The sequence below is a fragment of the Acanthopagrus latus genome, chromosome 1 (genome assembly GCF_904848185.1).
Source record: "Acanthopagrus latus isolate v.2019 chromosome 1, fAcaLat1.1, whole genome shotgun sequence".
In the NCBI taxonomy this organism is placed as follows: Eukaryota; Metazoa; Chordata; class Actinopteri; order Spariformes; family Sparidae; genus Acanthopagrus; species Acanthopagrus latus.
In genome coordinates this window covers 20,032,526-20,047,636 of record NC_051039.1, presented here as the reverse complement: position 1 = coordinate 20,047,636, position 15,111 = coordinate 20,032,526, and the positions used below count along the sequence as shown (strand labels likewise).

Below are 15,111 nucleotides of genomic sequence, written 5' to 3'. Positions count from 1 at the left end.
CAGTTTCCATTCAATATCTGAATAATGCTAATGTAGAAGACACAGAAAGCACGTAGAAAGAGGAGAGCAGAACTTGGAGATGAGTTCCCAGAAGGTATTCAAAGTAAATGGAGCTACACTTCTTATACGCTACATCGGACTCCAGGAAGCTAAGAAAAGCCTCACATCGGTGTGTGACGCAGCCTGTCAGGGTGTCTGCCTAACGTTAAACTCACAGGATGGTCTTGTAGCCCTCTTTCAAGATGTGTTTAAAGTGCTTATTCACAGGATTTTCATCTCAAGTGGAGAAAGCTTCCGAGTTCCCAATGAAACAAGAAAAGATACTGACGAGGCAGGTTTCATATCGGACAGTTTAAGTGCCTTTTACTGAAAAACAAAAAGAAGCTGCTCCACTGACAGCAGGTACAGTGTTAAATCTTTGGATGAATACCAAATACATTCACCGATCATCATGTTTATTTGCCCTTTCCACATAAAAATGGTTTATAATTGATGGTGAAGAACCTCCACTCACCCCTTTGCAGATGGAGACAGCTTCTTTGGACAGGGACTTGGGGTAGGACACGTTGTGCTCCATAATGGACTGGAACAGCTCGTCCTCGTCCTCTCCATCGAACGGAGGCTGCAGGTGGAAGGACGTGATATTAAGAGTGTGGTAGGTGTTTCATTCATTATCGTACACTGGATGAGTACATTGTTCTCTTGACATCTCTTTTTTTTTTTTTACAGCTGAAAGCAAAGTGTCATTGTGTCGCACTTAAGGGATCTAGCCATAATACATTTGTTTTTTGTTTTTTGGCCATTTGTGCACTCTCTACTTGACAGGTAAATCGACCAGATTTAGTAAAACTGTTCACCCTCATGAATAAAGATGAAGGGGGAAAAAAACTGAACCAAAATTCAACTTGATAGAGTGTCCAGAGGAAGACTAATGGACGGAAAGTCAGAACAAAGAGAGAACACTGAGAACAACAAAGAAGTGGAAATAGAGAGAAAACACCAAGGAACAGTGAAGAATTTGCGCAAAACAAGTTTCACAGGAAGACCTCGCAGGGCAAATGGAGTGGATGACCCAGCTTTTCTCCCCTCCTCACACGGTGGTTATCATCAGTAACCATAATGTGGGTGTTTTGACAGTCCATAAAATGAATTATTCGTCATTTCCACTCCACTGGCCCCTTCGGGTACAGATAGCCTGTCTGCGTCATGCCCTCTTTACCTGATTTCACACAAGGCAGGAAGACACAGAGGACGGGAGAGTCTGAATCGGTAAAAACGTCCATTAACCGTTTAACAGTTGACACTTGCTCAGAGGTCATTTGAGAATGAAACGCATTCTCATCCTCATGTTTTGTTTTTCTTTTTTATGCGGAGGAGATTAGTTTTGCGTGTATCTTTTGGCCTTGGAGTGGTAAAGTCAAAACTATGTAAATAAGTAATGCGTGTCTTAATAAGTCATTTAGTGCTGAGTCTTGAAAACATGTTTAATTAAAAATCCCCAAAGAAATACTCTAATTTGTGGGAGTTTTTTTTATTGTGGAACAAATTTCAAGAGAGGACATTACATTCAAAGTATTTGGAGATATGACTTATGACAACAACTCAAGATATGGCTGTGAAAGGCCTTTTTTTATCTCTGACGTGGTCTCTGTTCACTGCACGCTCCACAATAAGATGTGGTTCTAGGTCGATGCTGGCACTTCACAGACTGCAGATAGTCTCCATAAATTGCTAATGCTAAGCTAATCGGTGAAGAGGTCACATCGCTCCGATGTAGCCACCGCAGAGAACTTCTTTGTGTCATTCTAGTTAAACTAAACTCTGAGACAGTGTATGAGCAAGCTTCTCAAACGGTTGGTGCTTGAATAAAGAAGTAAAAAAATCTGTTCAATTTGTGCACTTCAAGACACAAAACGGTGCAAAACTTGTCTTAACCAGCCACATTATCGATACGTTCACTTCCATAGCTCACAGTATTGTCCAGAATATTGCCTTGAGTCCACTGGAAGCGCACCATGCTGTTTCCAGGAATATACAAAGGAGCTGAAAAAGTACATTTCTCGAACAGGGCAGTGGTAACACCAGAACTGGAAGGGTGTTGTTCGTCGGAGAAATATAAGACGTTTATTACAGCCACTTAAAACAACACAAAGAGATGAAGACTGGGAGCTGCTTGGGTTGCAGAGCAGCATGCTGGCTATGAAAACCTAATATGTGTTACAACCAGAGCGAACATGTTTGTATTCTTCGCGCTTGTTTGGACCCAGCTAAACAAAAAACGACTGGAACAACAGAAAATCGTTCCATTAAAGAATCTGTTGAGGTTGTACCTTTCAAACAGACTTCGCAGACTCCCAACTTGATCACAGATTTGTTAGTAACTAGATTTTTAGGGCGCATAAAAACAAATTGGTCAAACCTGGGTCAAAAGTCTGCTCAGCTGGCTCCCTTAAAAGAGGGTGAAAGGTAAGTAAGACATGCTTCACGATTGGAGGTCAGGTGGAGGTTTTGTGTGTTTGTATGTCAGTGTTTATAATTAGTGCTGGTGGGAAGACCTTCAGGAGGCACCACCTGAGTACATGTTATGTGGCCATGAGCAGTCAGTGAGCAACCTTGTGGAGTCAGTTACATAAGAAGTTCAATTGTGTGTGTGTGTGCGTGTGAGTGCGTGTGTGTGTGTGTGTGTGTGTGTGTGTGTGTGTGTGTGTGTGTGTGTGTGTGTCTGTATCACCTGGCCGGCCAGCATTTCGTAGAGCAGAACTCCATATGCCCACCAGTCTACAGAGCGTCCATATGGCTGATATGCGATGATCTGTGGAGGAAGGGAGAGAAGAAAGTTCAAGAGTTCAGTCTCAAGTCAAACAATCCTGCATTTGAAAAAAAAGGACATCATATGCTGCAGAAAGACACTGGTCCACTGATCCTCCGATGGGTAATGAGAGACTGGGGATTCAGCTCAGTCTGATCTTGTCTCTGAAGACATGTCAAAGATGTCTGAAATGAATCATCCGACACGTACACTGCCAACGCTCATCTCTCTTCTATGTCAGTCTGAACGACTGTGATTGTATTTTCTTCACAGCTTTTTTTTAAAGCCAAAAGTGCCTCAAACTGCCACAGAGTCCAACAGCAGACCTGAAAAACCTGTTTCACACATTCACAACTCACAGAACAATCTTCACTTTGCTTGTCATCCTGTGATTTGACTCAGACAAAGAATACGTTTAAAGCTAGAGTGTGACCACAGCTGTGACAAGGCAGAGATACCAGATGACCGCTGAATCACACACATTTTAAATCACCAGCACCGGTAACTTTTGCTATGGTTCAGCGACAAAGATAGGCAGCGAGAGAGCTCCGACAAGAAGTGAGCATTTGTTGCGTAGGAAGGTAGTCGATAACAAAACAGCAAGAAAAAAAAAAAGAAAAAAAATCTCCCTGTGGGTCATTTTACAAGACACTAGCACCAGAAAAACAGTCCTCATAGGATGATGTTTGCTGCAGCAAGAAAAAAAAAAAAAAAAAAACTCAGTTCACACTTTTTTGACACAAAAACAAGTCAGGAGTAAACACCAGTGAAGCCATTGTGAATAAAACTGATCCTGGCAAGCGTTTGCACATTTTGGAAGGGATATCTTGACGTTCACATGTTGTTTTGTTCAAGGCTTTTTGTCCAAACAGTTTGAAGACTCACTTCAACAACTCTTTGCTGAGCTGGTGATTCTTTATTATGATGACTGATATTATTCACAGTTTTTTTCTTGCGTGGTGAAGGACCCATGGCAAATAACTGTTCAGTTAGTCACATCCATATCCTGTCTTTCACAAACATTTTTGCAATAGCTGAAGTTTAGTGTGAGGGATGGAAGTAACAAAAATGAGCTAATAGAAATCCTCAATTTGTGCATTTTTATCACTGCCATTATAATTCTCAATTATTTTTTGACAGAGGCGGCAGGTGAGGCTGACGATAAAGACAGCTAATATTTTACCAACAACCACACTTATTTTAGCAACCAGAGAGGACACCATTATTATGTTCAGAAATAAATCCTCGTCACAAACAAATCTACATAGTTACATTTCTCAATCAGAGCATTCGCCGTAACCACTCAAAATTAACAAGGGAGGACCGTTGAAAAAACCGTGTAAATTTTTTATGAAGCCGGGATCCAAGTCTTTTCTTTTACCATATATTTTATTGGTGAGAAAGGTTGGTAGTATTTTAAACGTTTCTATGCGTGCAGTAATGTCACTGCATCAAATATCCTGGCACACTTAAGCGGAAAAGGTAAAAGCTGGGCTCAGCAATCTCAAGACTAGATTACCTGTCGCCCCTGAATTTTAGTGGCTTCAAATTAATCAGATCACTTGGTAATTTATCACTTCATTTCTCATCTCGCATCCCCTAATTTTAACCCTAAATTAACAGGCAGTTTCATTACCTTCATTTCTATCAATTGTCAATTAAGTTTTCTTACTTCCACCCCAGATAGTTTAGCTACCGCTGCAAGTCTTAATATCTATTATCTAATGAGTAAGGTAATTAGACATAAAGCCTCTTAATGACATTACTAATAATAATGTATTCACAGTTAGTGATAGTCGGGAGTATTCCATGACAAGCACATCATTTACATCCAAATGCAATGACTGAGCGAAGCAAAAAACGAGATAAAGAAGAGGGAAGTTTCAGCTAAAAGAGCATTAAACCTCCTCTGGATATCCTCTGTGAACTGTGACATTTTTTCTCTGGCCGCAGAGGGATTTCCTGTGGGCTCCTCTGACATTGGCCAAGGTTAGTGTTCTCACCCGCGTTGACCCCATTCACACCAGTCAGAAAGCACGCATATTTACACTTCACACCCACTTACACATCCAGACATTTCTCTGGAGCCCCTTCTGCTATGTAGCGGCCGTTGGTGCAGCCATGTGGATGCGCAGCTCTGGCTCACGTACAGCACACGAGCTCATATGTTGGAGCACACAACACGCAGAGGACGTTATGGCGACCCGCACGTACAAACAACAACTTAAGGTGTGCAACAGCAGTTCTGTCACAGGGTGCATTGCTCTACGACCTTTGCTGAGCAACATCTGACCTCACACATCCTGCCCTGGGACAATCCTCCAGCTTAGACACATGGCCAACATACTGTATGTGAATAAACAAAAACTCACGCACACACATACAAACTAAGCTTGCACACTAATGTGCCTAGGTGTGTGAAAGCAGATCTGTCCTGTATCACTCTATAACCTTCGCTTTGTATCACCTGACCTCTGGCTTGCCTGCAGAGAAACGCACACGCACGCACACACACACACACACACACACACACACACACACACACACACACACACACACACACACACACACACACACACACACACACACAGGCGGACAAACACACCTCCAGCTCTGCACTCCACACACTCCTGTCATAATGCTGCCTCGAGGGTTGATGGGAGCCAGCTGGACACGCAGTGCATCCACGTGTTAACCCTCATACACAGAGGCAAAGATGTGCACAGACTGGCATGCACATAAATACACCAATGTGTCTTTGAATGTCACTATAACTGCGGGAGTTACAGAAGCAGGAAGCATTTATATAGCACATATTTAATGTCTCGGGCCGGATCAGTTCCTCTTCAGCACATCACTAGTGGTCCTATGGTATTTTCATATTTTGAGATTAAGCTGAATATAAATACATTCAAAGTAGACTAGAATTACGACCTCACAGTTGTCAAGTTGCAGTTTACATGCATGCTTGACCCGAATTGTACAATATATGTAGTGAAGGAATTCAATAAAAGATGTAGTTTTAGGGTAATGTCAGTTCATCATCATTGTAATGCAATGCGTCATTCCAGTGAATGATTTCCAGTGAGCAACATGCAGTCTTCATTTTGAGACCCCTTTAACACAGGCACATGGTGCAACAGCAATAACCTGAAGCCCACTATCAGCAAAACCAATGAGCTTGTGTTGGACTACTGCTGTGTGCCTGTTAATATGTAAGTTTATTGACAAAAAAATCAAATTCCTTGTCAACTGATTCTGGTAGAACACAAAGAAGCTACATGTTATAAAATATGGCTGCTTCACAGCCGTGTTCAACCCAGCAGCACAGAAGATCTCTACAATTCCCAAAGTTCCAAGGTGGGCACCACAAAGCATCCAACCAAATATTGTACGTTTAAACTCACACTACTGTCTACTGCATGTCTATCATGTCATATTGATCACCCTGTACAAACGTTGACTATATAACACTATGGCCTAAAGTCATCAGTCATAAATTCAGCTATCATCTTGAAAGGCTGGTAAAATGCCATGTTTTTAAATTCATATTTGAACTAAAATTATGTCTTTCTGGCTAATAAATAATTAGCTTTATGGCTATTTCTTTCATATTGTAAGTTAAAGTGTGCCTATGTCAAAGGCTCATGGCGCTGAAATAACATTTTGAAGGCCACTAAAAAGAGATGGAAACTACATAAAGGTAGTGATAATAACACCTCTTATCACAGCACCTCCACCCTTCACCCTGGTGGACATGTGTCATGAACTTCAGATGGTCAACCACATGTAAACAACACACAAACCTTGCATAATCTTTCACACGCTCCCCAGGCGCTTAAAAGCCCCTCTTGCAGACCCCCGACCCCACCCAGCCAGGTGTCACAGCTCTGCAGAGCACAGGGACGAGGGTCGTTTTACTCGTCCTGCTTGGCTGCTGCCTGTCTGAGGCAAACGTCCTGGGACAGAGGCTCACTGCTATCACATTTACTCAGGACGAGCTTGCTGAAGCAGACAGGCTCGCTCTGTTCACAGAGATGATGGCTGCTTTGGATGAACAGAGAAATGAGCTGCGACGCACCAAAGAGCAACTGGTGCAGCTGCAGATGGTACAGGGTACATGTGGCAGCGCGGCTCGAGTGTGCAGCAGCTTCTGCATCCTCCTCTGATCACCATAATCTTGGCATGTTTGATTATCTCACACCTGAAGGCAAATATATCAATTTTACTTATTGCATTACCTGTATAATTTGTGTAATTTGCTGCGTAGAACAGAGATCCGTGCAGACAGTGTCTGACACCCTGACGGAGGAACAATGGAGTCAGGTGGAGGTGCAGAAGAAAAGATTAAATGGTAGAATGAGGATGAAAGTGTAATTATTGTTGTATAGTATATTGTATTTTTTTAACATTAACATTAACATAAATGTAGAGAATATCTATCAAGTTTTCCAAGTGTTAATGAATACAATTAAATCAATAGTGGGTCAGATTTGAATTTTTGGGGCAGTTACTATGACTACCTGGTGACATGTTTGTGTGTTCGTTTGACACTGCGTTATTTCCTCTATGTAAAAAAAAAAAGACCATGAGGCCAGGCTGAGATTCGGCTAGATGCAGGAAGAGCCATCCATCCATCAAATGATTTTAACTCGCATTCAGGCTAGTGTTTCTCTTTATTTGTTTACCCTGATAATCTTTATTCCATCCTGACTGAGAAGAACTGGAGGCCAGACTTGATGCCAGAGACTTGGAGGGTCAAAGCAAAAGAGCTGAACAGCTACAGAGAGAAAGCAAAGGTAATACAACAAACAAGTAAATTATTAATGCAGAGCAAAGTAGATTTCCTCCTCCTCATCTCAACTCACTGACTCTCACCTCATGATTCATCTGTGACTGAAGTCATGCAGTATTTATTCCCTCATCTTTAACAAAAAGCATTGGATGCCAGACTGACAGAACTAGGAAAACGTGGACTCAGATGTGAAGGCACTGCAGGTTGCAGATGAAGGTAAATTAGCTAAATTCATGCTGCGTGATTATTGGCATTAGTATATGTACAAAATATATGTCAGTGAAAGGTAGAGGGAATATGTTTCAATTTTAAAAAAATGAACGTGAGATTACCTAATCATGGAAATGTATGTGAGATTAAATATTTCATGTTTAATTCCACCATGTAATGACCAGGACTGGAAGCAAGACTGAATGCAACAGATGTCGAGGCAGAAAAGCAAATAACCCAGGTGGCACAATTACAGATGGAAATTAAAGGTATATTAAAGGGTACCTCCACCATTTTTACATTTTAAAGTGTGATTACAGGTCTTTACTAAATCTTATGTATAAAAATTAAAAAAAAAAAAAGTATAAAGCCTTCTGTGGCTCCAGAGGAAGCTGCATGTAATCTGATAAATGATGTCACTCAGTGGCTTTGAGTGACATAACCAGAGGTAATTTATTAGATTATATGCAACTTTTCTCTGGAGCCATTAAAATGTTTGCCATCGTCACATAAAGCAGAACTCACCAGGACCTGTGAACATACTTTAATGTGTAAAATTGGTGGAGTTGTCCTTTAACACATGTAGAGACATTTGTTTTTGTTATTTTATCTGTCAGAGTTTGAGTCCAGACTGAAGGCCAGCAAGAGTCTAGAGGAGGAGCTAGAGTGTTCAGCTTAAAGATGCAGAAACAGAGGTGGAGGCACTGACGACTGATCAAGGTAAAGAGAGAAAGACAAATTGCTTTTTTTCCCCAATGAACTCCTTATAACGTAAACTCCTTACTCTGTTCCTCACACATCTACGCTATCTACTTTTATTTGTCCATATGTTCTTTTCTTTCCTTAATCTAATTGTTCTAAGCTCTCGCCCGTCCTCGCTGAGAAGCTCTGGAGGACAGACTGAGCACCAGTGATCTGGACGGCCAGACCGCCCGGGTGGAACAGCTACAGAACAAAAGTAGAGGTAATAAAACAAATGAGTTAATTATTAATACAGAGCAAAGTGGATCTCATCTCATAACAGCTCATCTCACTTCATTTCATTATTCATATTTTAACTGACCGCAACATCATGCAGTATTCATTTGCCCTCTTTTATTTTACAAACAGAGCCGAACATCACACTGACAGAGCTGGGGAGTAAGTTTGGAGATGTGGACACAGATGTGAAGGCACTGCAGAATGCTGATTATGGTAAATGAATTGCACTTTACTGCATGGGTTTGCCCAGCAAATTAGAACTACGCACACAAAATATTCTGAGCTGTTACTTTGCTATTGGAAGGGGTAGGATGAGGACATTGTTTTGACGGAATTTTCTGAGTGGTTTTATAAGTGATTTTATTCCTCTGTGTAACGATCAGGACTGGAAGCAAGACTCAACACCACTGAAGTCGAGGCAGGGATTCAAAGAACCTTGGTGGCACAATTACAGGTAGAAATTAAAGGTACGTTAACATGAAGAGATTATCGTACTGTTGTATGTACATTGTGATGATAGAAACAAAAGCCTCTCGGATACTTTTGAGACTGTTGACTGTTGCAGACTGGTGGAGTCCAGACTAGAGTCCAGTGAGGGTCTGGAGAGGGAGTTGGCCGCCCGGCTCGGAAACGCAGAGACAGAGGTGGAGGCACTGAAGACTGTCGATCAAGGTACAGTCAGGAGGCTAAATGCTGCGGAAACTCTTCTTTGGCTGCCGTATGGGCTATGACATATTCAAATGTAGATTGGTTGCAGGGTTACCCACAGAAGCCCCTGATGGAAATGTCTATGAATTTTCCATGACCTCTTCATGATTAAGATGGAGCATTTTCACCCCCTTCCTGTTTTGTTAATGGTGTTTATCTCAGAGGGGATGAACAGGCCAGTTTTCACTCTCGCTGTGCTGAAACTATACCATATCGTTAAATACCTATACTGTAACTATACTATAATGAAAGACATATCGCCTGTCATTCTCCAATGAAGTAACTTCCATGATTTTTTCAGGATATCTACAACCACCGACAGTCTTGTTATGGAGGTCAGGCCTTCCCTTCATCTTGTCTTGTAATACCACCTAATCTCACCTTGATTCATTTTTAATCTCCCAACCCCCTCCTTCAATTTAAGGACTGAATTCCAGGTTGTCAGCCAGTGAAAGTCTGACAGGGGAGCTGCAGATCAGTCTTGAAGATACGTTGCAACAAGTGCAGGCCCTCAAAACAGCTGACCAAGGTAAAGAGGATAAAGACATGCTTGTAGCACCGACTCCGACTCACTTTTTGCTCATCATGTTAATCTGCATGTGCCTAATTGACGGCTTGATAGGTTTCACTCCTCTAATCTCCTCCAACAGAACTGGCAGTTAGACCGGGAGTCTCTGAGAGTGAGCAGCTGAAGATCAGGACCGCTGACACAGAGAGGGAGGTGAAAGCTCTTGAGACAGCTCATCAAGGTAGCAAATTACTTCTGATTATGAATCAGTAATTAGGCCATTAGGGCGACTGAAAAACTATCGCCCTGTGATCTCCTCTCTGATTTAAATTGGATGTAATGGCTGATTTCATGCAGTTTCTTCCTTATCTCATATTTTCATCTAGAGCTCAAGTCCAGGGTGGAGGCCAGTGAGGGCCTGGCCGAGGAAAATGAACACAACACGGCTTGACGTTAACTGAACAAAACTGGAAGCAGTGGAATAAATAAATCAAGGCAAACGGATACTTTATGTTAAGATGCTATCTTTAAATTGAATAACTACTACAATAGTTCACATTGTTTTCAATCTCTTCTATCAGTCCCTCAGAGCTGGATGCTAGCCTGAATGCTGCTGACATCCTGAGCCAGGAGATGAAAACAAAGCTGGAAAAAGCAGCATTTACCACTTCACCCTCTACGCTCATGCTAACAGAGGAAACCCGAGTTTTTTTACTCCTGTACAAGATCAGTGAGGCTGTTGTTGGCACCTCTGAGCACCCGACTGCCTCTAACTTCACTGACCATGGCTCCAGTGGGGTGGTGCTGGTCCTTCAGAGAGGGGACCACGTTGATGTGCACATGAAAACCAAGTCCTGGGTCTGGGCCGACAGCGACCGCAACCTCTGTTATTTTACTGGCATTCTGCTGTACAGTATGCCCTCGCTGTGACTTGGCCTGAGCAATTTGAATTGTATCAGTTGCAATCATTTATTTAGATATGAATTATTTACAGCATTTCACATGCAATCTGTAATACATAATGTGTTACCTTTATATAGAAAAGTAGCTCACATTAATTAATTCAAAGCTGTGATTCTGATTAGTTTCCACAAACATTATCTTGCAGAAAGAAACACAAAATAAGTTTTGGTTAGAATCCCATAAATTATGGATCATAAAAGCAATCAAAGGATTGTCTCACCAGTGCTTTGCTTGACCCTGACAAAACCTGAAAGTCACAACAGTGGTGCAGATCTGTTTAACACACAGCCAACGTATTGTTGCTTCTTAAGCTCCTTGAGATCATACCAGCATGAAACGATGAAAGAAACAACGAGACTATAACTCAGGGTGACAGCGCGCCGTGAAGGTGACGAGCACACACATCAGAATATGTGTTTAAGACTCCTCATTCTTATCCGTTAGCATGAAAGGGAACATGATGCCTCAAGAAGGTGAGAAGTGCTAAGCCTTAATCCTCGGCTTTTCCTCGGCTCTTTGGTAAAAAGGCAGGAAGATGCTGTAGGGAAAAGCCCCCTTCCCTTATCTTTCTTCTGTGTTTTTAATTAGCTCGACGGTCAAAAGACTCCATGGTGAGGGTAAACCTCTGGGTGGAGTCCCTGCGCTCGCCTACTGAAATCCTGCTTCCTGCAGGGACTCTGCTAACCTTCGGCCTGCCCTGACAGCTGCCAACGAATTCATCTGCGCAGCCTGAAGATCTGTTTTCACATAAGATTTGCCACTGTTGACGTATTTCAATATGCATGAGAAGGGAAAAACACTCATCCTTGTAAACTGAAAGCAGAACAATCTTGCTGGGAAAATACATTTTCTTACACAGCAGCAATGAAACAGATTTGATACAATACAACACGATATGCTAAAACAACAACTTTCAGACCCACCGCATCTTTAATGAGGTTAGTCAAGCTTTTTAATGCTGCTAAGGGAAAACAGTGACAGGGTGAACCAGGCCAACGCTAGACCGCGAGTCATCGAGGACCTAATGTGGCATATTTGTTGCGCTGTGTCACTGAGAGTTGACCTCACAGTCTCTCATACGAAACCATGTGCATTAAGGGATTTAACCATAGAATGCATGTAGACACATTAGGTCAATATAGCAGGGCGATCTGCAGCCTCAAGTCGGTTTATGTCATGGGAATGAAAACAGAGAGGAGGAGGAGGGATAGAAAGGAGCAGAGAGAAAGCGGGGGAGCGAGGGGAGAGGGAGTAACAGAGGAGGAAAATCAATGAGATAAAGATGCTACAAAGTTAAAAGGACCTCTAGTACTTTTTTTCTTTTACAACCAAGCTAAAATGTTACTGATATATATTTTATGGATGAGGAAAACAATGTGTTTTTGATGCAAGAATGGTGGCAAAGAATGATGGTAATGTCGGTTTTTCAATTGGTCCGTCTTGTTGTGTTGACTGGATTTCCATGACATTTCACAGAAACATTTACCAGTGATCCTCAGTGGATGAATCCTAATGACCTGACTGATCTTAGAGCTGCAATGGTCAGTGAACTTAACAATAATACTTCAATAAATAATCACCTATTATATATATCAACAACTGATGCTGTCAATGAAGGAGATTTTCTGCTTTCCTATCTTTTATGTCACATTAAACTGAATTATGTTTGGGGTTTGGACTGAAAAACAGGACATTTAAAGGGGGGGGGGGGAATATCTCACAGCCCCAAACAAACCCTGTGACTCAATACCTAACGTCTGGAGACAGAGGGTCAACAACAACAACAACAACAACAACAACAACGAAACAATAAAGTGCCTCAAAATAATATTTAGTACAGACGTTCTTTTCCCCCACATCATGATCTGTATTAAGTTTTAAGTCATTTGTCAAGATTTCACCTTGTACAATACTTTTTTGACAATATACCAACAAATACCAGCTTTATCATTTGTTAAGTGCCATTTTGCTAATTTAAGTGTGTTAGCACAAACCAAACCAAGATGGGAAACACGACGAGTATTACCTGCTGGACATCAGTATAAATGCATCTTATTATAGCGTGCTGACAGTAGTATTTAGTTGTATAGCTGCTGGCATGGCATGGATATACCTCTTAATTTTCCCCAAATTAAACCTTTCCATGGATTTCATAACTGAAAAGATTTATTCTATTATTTACTGCTGTGTTCTCATATTATTGTTACAGTGTCACAACCAGTTTTTCTCTAAGCCGTCACGACTTGCTGCCGAGCAAAAAGAATGCGAGAGAGAAGGAGACACTTAAAAGTCAGAAGGGGCTGAGAGAGTCGGGTTCAGTGTCAGTTGAAGAGAGGCAAAGAGAAAGAGAAAAGGAACGAGGAAAAAAGAAAAAAGGCGGAAAGGACAATTAGAGTTCAGCCAAAAAGCGACTGTTTAGATCCGTTTCAGGCCATCCTGCAGAGCACTGTGCTAATGTGACGCTGCTGTGACTCGCTGCCCTTGCCACCCCATCGCCTGTCTGCCGCGGCACCAGCGGACATTTACAGTTCCAGGCTTGGGCGACCTTCGCGCTCTGAACCGGCACGTTAAGTCTAGATCTTCAGCCTTAGACGTTCGTTTGCCTTTCTGTGTACACAGAGCTGACGTACATTAAGTGCTCTCTCTCTCTCTCTTTTGTCGAGTTGCGAGTGATGGAAATAGACAAGCCTGACCCGCGCCTGACATTCCCTGCTCCCATCCTGCTCTATTTTTTTTTTTTTTACTTTATGGTATGAAAGCCTCTGGCCAGTAGAGCTCCGCTGATTCACTGCGGTACATATGTGTGTATGTGCCTGTTTGTGTGTATTTGTATGTGTGTGTGTGTTTGTGTGTGTTTGTATGTGTGTGTATGTGCTAAATGAAAGAGCATGATAAACAGATTCTCCTCGTATATTTTTAATCTTTATATACAAGTCTCCATAATGTTGTCTTTTATGTGCCTGCTTGTCTGCATCTGCCTTCACGTGCGCACCTGCGCTTGTTGCTTGAATGGTCTGCATTTGTGTGCTCGATTATCTGTGTGTGTGTGTGTGTGTGTGTGTATGTGGGGGGTGGTGGGGGTATGCTGCAGACATTTCCCTCCTATTATGCCTAATGCTACATGACAGTTGTGGATCAGACTGCCAGCTATTCAAGGCTATTCTCTTCACTACACACAAACGCACGCACGCACCAACCTCTGCTCCTATAAAACCTCGCTCTACATACATAAACAGATGAAAGCCAAGGCAGTGGGGTTGAACAGCGCGGCGCGCAGCGCTGCATTCATGGCCAAAGCTGTTACAGGGCGCCATGTGAATGTCTGCCTCTTTGTTGTCAACGAGGCCCTCTGAGAAATGTGTGTGCTGTCGAGCAGATACAGTGTGCACCGGGCCATGCTTTAGTGGTCTGTTTTTTTAGTGCATTTTTCTTATTCTCAGGTCTGTACGTGCCTGTTGTGGTTGGTTTCATTTACTGATGATGTTACCGTAATGAGCAGCCTTGGGGTTTACGTGAGCCTCCCACACTGCAAGTAGCACTGAAGATGAGCAGCAACCTTTTTAACCAGACGGATTGTGTGACTTGAAGGGATATTACAGCAAATTTAATATTGCAGCGTTTCACCAGAAAGTTGGAGGGGTTTGTGAGAAACAGATGAAAAAAGAACAGGCTAAAGCAAATTCAGTTTCATGAGTCTCTCGATTTATGCGACAGACAATGCAACTTGATAGTATAATTCATTAGATCATCCCAGTCCGGTCAAAACAGTGTCTTTCTTGACACCCCTGGCTGACTTGTTGCACCTGATTGTAAGAATCTGGAGATCTGGGATTTCAAACCAGACCAACACGGCCGCTTGCTCGGAAGCTTTCCCTCATATAACAATAACGCCACAAAGCGAAATGTGTGTATGAAGTCTCCTTAGGCGAGAAATCAGCCATGCAGTTGCAGATTCTGACGTCATTATAACTTGACAATGATTCATTTTCATAGTGTTTCGCGAGTAATCAGAGGCATTGCGTCGTACACCCCTGATTTGAATGAAGTAGTCAGAATTCTAATTAATACAAATGATGAGCAGGACGTGGTGCCCCATTTCTCAAAACGCAGCGTGCCACTGCCAGAATGCAATTGCGT

General features: G+C 42.2%; 1 protein-coding gene across 4 annotated transcripts in view; it reads right to left on the bottom strand.

The window, feature by feature from the left end:
* prkcaa (protein kinase C, alpha, a) overlaps nt 1–15,111 on the bottom strand; it is a 146,817-nt gene that overhangs the window by 21,396 nt on the left and 110,310 nt on the right. For all 4 annotated transcript variants that reach the window (XM_037098137.1, XM_037098159.1, XM_037098148.1 and 1 more), the window contains 2 exons: nt 2,732–2,812; nt 515–622 (listed from right to left, as the gene is read on the bottom strand). In XM_037098137.1, the coding sequence (XP_036954032.1) occupies nt 515–622; nt 2,732–2,812 (189 nt within the window). The remainder of the gene's footprint in view (nt 1–514; nt 623–2,731; nt 2,813–15,111) is intronic.